Here is an 8040-nt window from a genome sequence, read left to right on the forward strand (position 1 = left end):
TGGACAGAGAAAAATTAAAGTTAGAAAACCACCATCCCAGAATTCTATACGCAAAAAAACCACTTTGTTACATAATATTATAATATTATTTGGAGGCCAAAAACCAATTTTGGAGGTTTATAGAAATTGCTTAAAAATTCATTTGCACATACAAAAGGGATTAAAAAAATTACTTATTAATTAAGCCTGTGATGAGATGGAAAAAAGAAAATCTATCAGAAGCTTAAGATAATGAGTTAGAAGAACAATAGTACAGGACATAATGAGTTTGACTCGTCCACTTATCCCAATAGAGAGACGTTGGAAAGACATGCATGGCTGATATTTTTATATAATTACCAGAGAAGTGAAAGGAAGTGGAAGTTGAGAACAAATTAAAGTACAAATATCAACATAGATTTGAATTATATATCTTGATCCTTTGTGTAGGTTATTTTGTGACCAAGAACCCTGGAATATATCGAAAACATCCTAGCTATATATAAATCAAATTTCCTCATACAAAGAATAGATATAGGGAAGAGAGAAAGATATTGTAACTTACATATCAGTGCTATGAGCTTTGAGAGAGGCGTAGTGGTCTAGTTAACAGTAGAGAAGAGTATTTCTATCTCGAACCACTCTAACACCCTATTTAACAATGTGGAAATCCCACAACAAAATCACATGCAAAAAGATCTTTAAAAACATGTTTTCAATCCCGGTAATTATATCGAACTATTGCTACTTAGTAAGAAATAGTAGAAACCACATAATCACATATGCTACAAAAGATTCATTCTGGCTCCATAAGTTGTGAGTCTGTGTGTGGACTTATTTATACATACCATGGTTTAAAATCGCCATACCAACCGATATCTCTCATCCAAACACGAATTCGTACTATTGACTTTATATTGGAAAAATACATTCATAAGCAAAGAATATATATATATATATATATATATATATATATATATAAACAATTAAAAGAATATGGACCTTAATGCAAGCATCGTTGCTGCATCTCTACCTTTTATGAAGGAAAAAACCCAAAGACCAATTATCCATTCTAATACTGTCATTGGTAAAGGACATGAGATTGTAGAAGATGAAAATGATGTTGGGATAACAAAGTAGGATATGAGCTCTCATAGAGTAGTAAGGAAATGCAAATACTATTTATTCAATAAAGTATCCAAAAAAATATATTTAACATAGTGTAGCATGCTAGAGAGGTTTCGTTTAATTTCAACGGAAAGTCATATCTTTGGAAAAAGAAAGGAACAATGTAACACAAAACATGGAACCTGACATTCAATTATAAAGGGACCAATAGACATAAATCTTAAGCATGAACGAAATAACATAAGAGAATAGAATCATATTATGAAGATCAGTATATGTATCACAAAACAAAAGGTACGTAAGTATTAACAATATCTAATTAGTTGTCTACTTAACTTTTCTTCACATGTACAGGCTAGAGCAGGAAACTTTACGATCCTTGAGCAATATAATAATAACTCATAGTAATACCATGTTTAAGGATGGAGATTTGTGGGTTTTGAAGGAGGGCCGGGGAGCAAGGTCGCAATAGATACTCTATTAAACAAATTAACTATGAAAAAGATTTTGTAGGGGTTAATATTAGTTTCTCCATTCAAGAGATCTATTATTATTAGTATTTACTTTTCTATTGCTTCCAACTAAGTGCAAAAAATCATCATAACTTCACACCATAAGGTACTCCTAGTAAGTCTTACTGAATAGAAGACATACATTCTTACTCATTTGCAAGTAATTGTTTGCAAACTTAAGTTTGGACGGTCGAGGATATCATGGTTAAATTGTTCTTAAAAGTGCGAGCTATATGATTTGATAAACAAACAGACTAAATTAGGGTAGTAGAATTCATACCCCGATATTGTTGTGCTCCCATAGCTTATGAACACCATAATCCACTACCTGCACAAACCAACCAATGAACAAAATAAACAAATTATTTAATTAATTAATCACTTCTAGTTCACACCATTATTTACCAGACTCCAAATTATGTCACTGATTTTTTTAAAAACAATATGGATAAGTACGTCATATTTTCAATGTCAATCTCTGGAAATTTGCATGTTGTGTGAAACATTTACAATAATCCCACTAACTTCATTATTGAAAAAAAAAATAATCCCACTAACTATCTCATTTTCTAGAACTAAGTCACTAACATAGACCCACTGTTCATGCATTAATATGGATTTTGGGGTCATGATTAAACTCTTAAAAGGGAGTATGATTCTTACGTCTTAACATTTTCTCTAAAGCAAGATAGGGACAAATATCAATATCTGATCTGAATGAGACATAATTTGCCTTAGTATCATTAAGTCTGATTTTGTCAAGCTCCCATACAGCATGCACAAATTCAACCGCCAGTATTAGAGATGTGGATCATCACTTACAGAGAAGAATAGAAATAAACAGCAGTCACCACTTCTCTCTTGAGCTTCCTGGTCCCCAGCATCTAATTTCTTGTTACCATTGGGTGTCTTTGCCCGCACAATCGTACTTGATGCTCTTATGGATATCATCCTCACTGTATGATTTAATAATGAAAAACTTTGCTACAGAATAGTCCAAAGGAAACTCTTCCCTGTTATATTGATCCCTATCTGGAAATGCACTCGTATCTTTGTCCTCATTGTTAGCATCTGATGAGATGTTTTGTCCCCTCACAGCTAAAGTGACCGGTAAATCCCCTTTTGGTTCTTGAATGCTCTTGTCCCTCTACTCATCTCACTAAACCCATCCACATTATCATTTCCATATCCAAAGAAGCCACCGCCTCTACCCTTGTTCTTGTATTTTGTATCAACACCAAAAAGCCCACGGCTATTGATCCGCGGATCATAACCATTAGCTCCAAAGCCTCCCGTTCTAGCAGTAGTTCCATATTGGCCATAAAACCTATTGCTTGTATACGTTTTGTTTACAAATCAAGGAGTTCCGCCCAAACCACCTATCATTATATATAAGACACTCAGAATGTGTAGTCTTCAACCATTTTTAGCTCCACATGAATCAATAGTAGGTTATGACATACCAAAAGGTATGGTGAATACTGCTGGTTAACCAATGGGCTCTTCACAAAGATTCCAAGGTGTGGTCAGAGCCGACGATGTTCAAGCCAGAGCGGTTTGAAAAAGGCAATGAGGAAAATGATGGAATTAAGGGAGATGGCTTGGCAATGCGGACAATGGGAAAGATGTTCGGTGTCTGGATTTAGTGATTGGGAATGACTCGGGGGAGAAATGGTGGATATGAGTATAGGTGAGCGACGCATTATGAGTAAGGCCAAGCCCTTAGAGTTATAAGCCAAAAGCAGCTCTACTTAACGTCCTTTCTCAAATTTGAAGTAACGGGTGTTTGGTAATAAAGCTCAACGCTAATGTAATCTTTTCTGTTCCCCTCAAATAGGTTTTCATAGTTGTATTCTCATGCAGTAGAATATATAAACTCCTGTGTTCGGCGCATGAGAAGTTTGTATAGTCCTTCAAGCATTCCTGTTCTTGCACCTCAACTGCTTCTTCGTGTTGCTGATGCTATTTTCTCTCTCTCCCTCTCTCTAAATTGAGTTGGTTCTCTTGCTTTTTCTCTCTTCTCTTTTTCTTCTATGAAGAAAGGCTGCTGTGTTCAAGGTGAGAAGAATTTGTTTAGGGCCGGCAAGATGTTTTGTGTGTGGGACTTTTGGGTTTCCAATTTCTCTGGTAGTTTGGAGTTTAATATGTTTTTGGCCTGTTAATTAAGTCAGGGAGATAAATATAATTACTTGATAGAGAAAGGAGATTTAAACAAATGCAGGGAGGTCTAACTAATTATTAGCACCTCCTCATTTTTAGGAGCCACTAATATTGTTCGGGGTGCAAAATAGAGCGATATGGTGAGGAGAGAGAATGTGCGCGAGCTTTTATATATATATATAGATTTACACAGGACTTGGACATAGGTGAGTACACTATTTCCATGTAACCTTATTGGACCTAGGCCAGGCCCGAATCCGATCATGTCTAACGGGACCTATACCGGGACTTGGACCTTCTAAATTTAAATATAATTTGGGCAGGACTTGGACATAGGTGAGTCATGTTCAAGTCCGGCCCGTTGACAGCCCTAGTTGACTCTGAAAAATGCATGCATGTGATTCTGTTGTGAATCTCAGAAATTTGAAATTTGTGGCTAGATTAGTTGTTGCGGTAAATTAAATTTTCGGTTCGATTAGTTAAAACTTGAGTATAATGGAGTTGAACCTAACACTAAACAAGATTGTCCAAACTCCAAACCAATATGCTACTATGTATTTCTTATATAAAAAGTTCATTTTGATATATTACCAATTAATATTGAATAAAAACATGTATTTATTCATTTTATTATTGTAATTATTAAAAAATTTGCTAAATAAACATCAATCGGCCCGACCAAGTCGAACCATGGTTGAACCATTTTAACAAAAAATCGGTTCAATCACCTGTTCGGTTTTCAAAACATTGGTTGCAACTTAATGTCTATTTGCCAATTTTCCACAAGAATGGTATGTAATGTGTTTGGTTGAAATATTTGTTTTAGAGCATTCCCAATGTAGATGAATATCAAGAGGATGTGACAATATTCACCTCCAAATGGTCAAAAACATTTGCCCAATACAAAGGTGAATATCAATGTGACTATTTTCCCAAGTCAATACGAGAGTGAAACCTTCAACCGAGATAGTCTATTTGCCAATTTTCCACAAGCATGGCATCTAACGTGTTTGGTTGAAATCTTTGCTTTAGAGCATTCCCAATACAGATGAATATCAAGGGGATGTGACAATATTCACCTCTAAATGGTCAAAAACTTTTGCCCAGTACAAAGGTGAATATCAAGGTGACTATTTTCCCAAGTCAATACGAGAGTGAAATCTTCAACCGAGATAGTAGCTAAGTTGGAAACTTCGGACGGAAAGTTTCATTCCGTCTCGCGTGTTTTTTCGACTTTTTTTCGGTTTTTTTTTTAAACTTTAGACGGGATGTTTTATTCCGTTCGGCGCGTTTTCGATTTTTACATTCAGATAGAATCAAACATCCCATCCAATAATAATAAACACTTTTACATTGGGCAGCCTCACTTTGTTTTTCACTAAAACGGTGGAAAAGAAGAGAAATAGAATTGAAGTGGAAGTGAATAAGAGTGGTTTACATTGGGAATGCTCTTAAACAACGAGGATTGCTAGCGTCCTGCACTACTACTCCTGCCCATTTTGGGGGCAGGACCATGCTACCCAACTACCCATTTTTCTACGAGTTTTTCTACAACAATCCAAAAATATCCCAAAAACAAATATTCAAGGGCAGAGACACATTTGGAAACACAACCTCACCTTTCTAATTGAAATTGAAAACTTAAATTTGTTCCTACTCACTAGTCCCTACAAAACAAAATTAAGAATCGAATTCAACATATAATTCTTTTTGGCAACCAAGTCTCAATCTTACATCACAAAATTAAGTTTGGGTGTTGAAGAGGACCAAGATTAGTTTGGGATCAAATATTCTAGCACAGAAAATTGTTTAGTTGAAATAGATTTTGTTGACATTGATGAAGATAATATCATTGGCAGCAAAAGAAGAAAACTTTGTTAAAAAAGGGGGCAAACCAATCTAATTCAAAAAAAAAACAGTCTTTATGCTCATAAATAAGCAAATAGTGAAAAGTAATTAAGGAAGGTTGGAAGAATTAAACCTCTCAATTTCCAAGTTTTCTCATTAGTTGAAAACAGGGGTGGAAAGTGGGGAAGAAAAGGTTGGAGAAGAAGACGGTGCAATCTCGTATGGTCTATTACTCTATTTTATTTTTCTTCCTTAAGTAGCTTTAATTACTTAAAAAACAAACATTTTGGTCTAAATCAATCACCGGTACGCCAGTTAATTTTGGTCCTAAATGGTAGGACCCTTTGATTAATGCAGCATACAAATCTGAGGTTTCAAACTTACTTTTTCACCAAGCAATCAAATATTCAAATCATTATATGTAAATAAATAGTGATTTTTTCTTTCCCCCCTAGTACTGTTGGATTTATTATCCTATCCATAAATCTGTATATTTCTGATCCAAAATTAAGTTCACGGCAAATAACTGCTCCAACCTACCAATTCCTGTAGTCTTAATAAGCTTCATCACTTCACAAACTTCCATGTCCTCAAAACTAGCTCACCACCATCAAACAACTTCAACAACCACCACTTCACTTTAAAAAAAAATGTCAAATTCCAGCAAAACCCTATCACCACCACACATAGCACTTCTCCCAAGTTCAGGTATGGGTCATTTAACACCATTTCTAAGACTAGCCTCTTCACTCCTTAACCAAAACTATCAACTAACTTTCATAACAACTTACCCAACAGTTTCACATTCTGAGACACAGCTCATTTCTAAGTTTCTCTCAACTTATCCTCAAGTCACTTCAAAGCAATTCCATCTTCTTCCATTTGATCCTTCAATAGCTAAATCTAATGACCCATTTTTCCTTCAATTTGAAGCAATACGTCGTTCTGCTTCTCTTCTCATTCCACTTCTTACTTCTTCAGTTCCACCTCTTTCTGCTCTTGTTACAGATATTACTCTGTGTTCTGCTTTTTTACCCATTACCTCAGATCTTCACTTACCCAACTTCATTCTCTTTACTTCTTCTGCGAAGATGTTATGCTTATTAGCTTACTTCCCTTCACTTGTTGAAGTAAGTGAAGAAGTCCACATTCCAGGTTTATCAAAAAAAATACCCAAGTCTTGGATACCAAGTATACTACTAGATTTCACTACTCTGTTCGCTACACAGTTCTTTGAAAATGGAAAAATGATGAAAGAATCAAATGGGATTCTTGTTAACACCTTTGAAAGTTTTGAGCCAGAGTCACTTGCAGGTGCACTTAGTGAGGGAAAAGTAGTTAATGGACTACCTCCAATAATCCCTATTGGGCCATTAGTACCTTGTGAATTTGAAAGGGGTTCATCACCATTATCATGGCTTGATGATCAACCAGATAGTTCAGTGGTGTATGTAAGTTTTGGAAGCAGAACAGCAATGTCAAAGGAGCAGATAAGTGAGTTGGGTATAGGGTTAGTGAGAAGTGGGTGCAGGTTTGTTTGGGTAGTGAAGAATAAAAAAGTTGATAAAGAGGAAGAAGAGGGACTAGAAGAAGTATTAGGAGTTGAGTTTATTGAGAAAGTCAAAGAAAAGGGGTTGGCACTAAAAACTTGGGTTGACCAAGGTGAAGTCTTAAGTCACAAAAGCGTAGGTGGGTTTGTGAGTCATTGTGGATGGAACTCAGTGAGTGAAGCAGCATGGAATGGTGTGCCTATGTTAGCATGGCCTCAAGGTGGTGACCAAAAGATTAATGCTGAAGTAGTGAGGAAAAGTGGGTTGGGAATTTGGAATGAGAGCTGGGGTTGGGGTGGTGAAGTTGTTGTGAAAGGGGAAGAGATTGGTGAGAAGATTAAAGAGCTGATGGGAAGTGAAGGATTGAGATTGCAAGCTGGGAAAGTTAGAGAGGAGGCTAGGAAAGCTGTAGGAGTAGGTGGGAGTTCTGAGGCTGGTTTTTTTAGGCTAAGGAAATTTTTGGAGCCAAGTGAATAATTTCGGTGGAGACCGTTTCTTGCTTAAGTGCGTTTGACAGGAACGCGTCTGCTAGTGATTTAGCGAATGCTTGTCTGAAGCAAATGACATGGAATTAGCTCGTGTTGTTGATAGGATTGTCTCTTGATCCCGACATTATAGAAATCATCGTCGCCAATCACGAGCTGACTCTTTGCGCTTTGCTTAATATACGTTTCAATTCCTTAATTAGACTATAAGTTTCCATTTAATTTACCTATTGTTTTTGGTTGTGAATAATGCACCTGTGTGCGGTGTGCCATGTGACTATGAATGTGAGTTTGTTGAGCAATACAATTTCATGGATAATTTGCGTTATTATCATATGTTTTGCATGGAAATGAAGAAATAATTCTTATGAAGGAAAA

At 36.0% G+C, this 8040-nt stretch overlaps 1 protein-coding gene across 1 annotated transcript; it reads left to right on the forward strand.

Annotated features, from left to right (window-relative positions):
- The first annotated feature begins 6119 nt into the window (after nt 1-6119).
- Nucleotides 6120-8040, forward strand: LOC147522217 (UDP-glycosyltransferase 708G1-like). Its single transcript, XM_086560007.1, has one exon. It carries the CDS (start codon nt 6278-6280, stop codon nt 7652-7654), a length of 1377 nt encoding a protein of 458 aa, XP_086416133.1. The 5' UTR covers nt 6120-6277; the 3' UTR covers nt 7655-8040.

The sequence above is a fragment of the Coptis chinensis genome, chromosome 1, assembly GCF_015680905.1.
Source record: "Coptis chinensis isolate HL-2020 chromosome 1, ASM1568090v1, whole genome shotgun sequence".
NCBI classification, from domain to species: domain Eukaryota; kingdom Viridiplantae; phylum Streptophyta; class Magnoliopsida; order Ranunculales; family Ranunculaceae; genus Coptis; species Coptis chinensis.

Coding starts and splice junctions, on each gene's coding strand:
- LOC147522217 (XM_086560007.1), top strand. CDS start 6,278: ATGTCAAATTCCAGCAAAACCCTATCACCACCACACATAGCACTTCTC.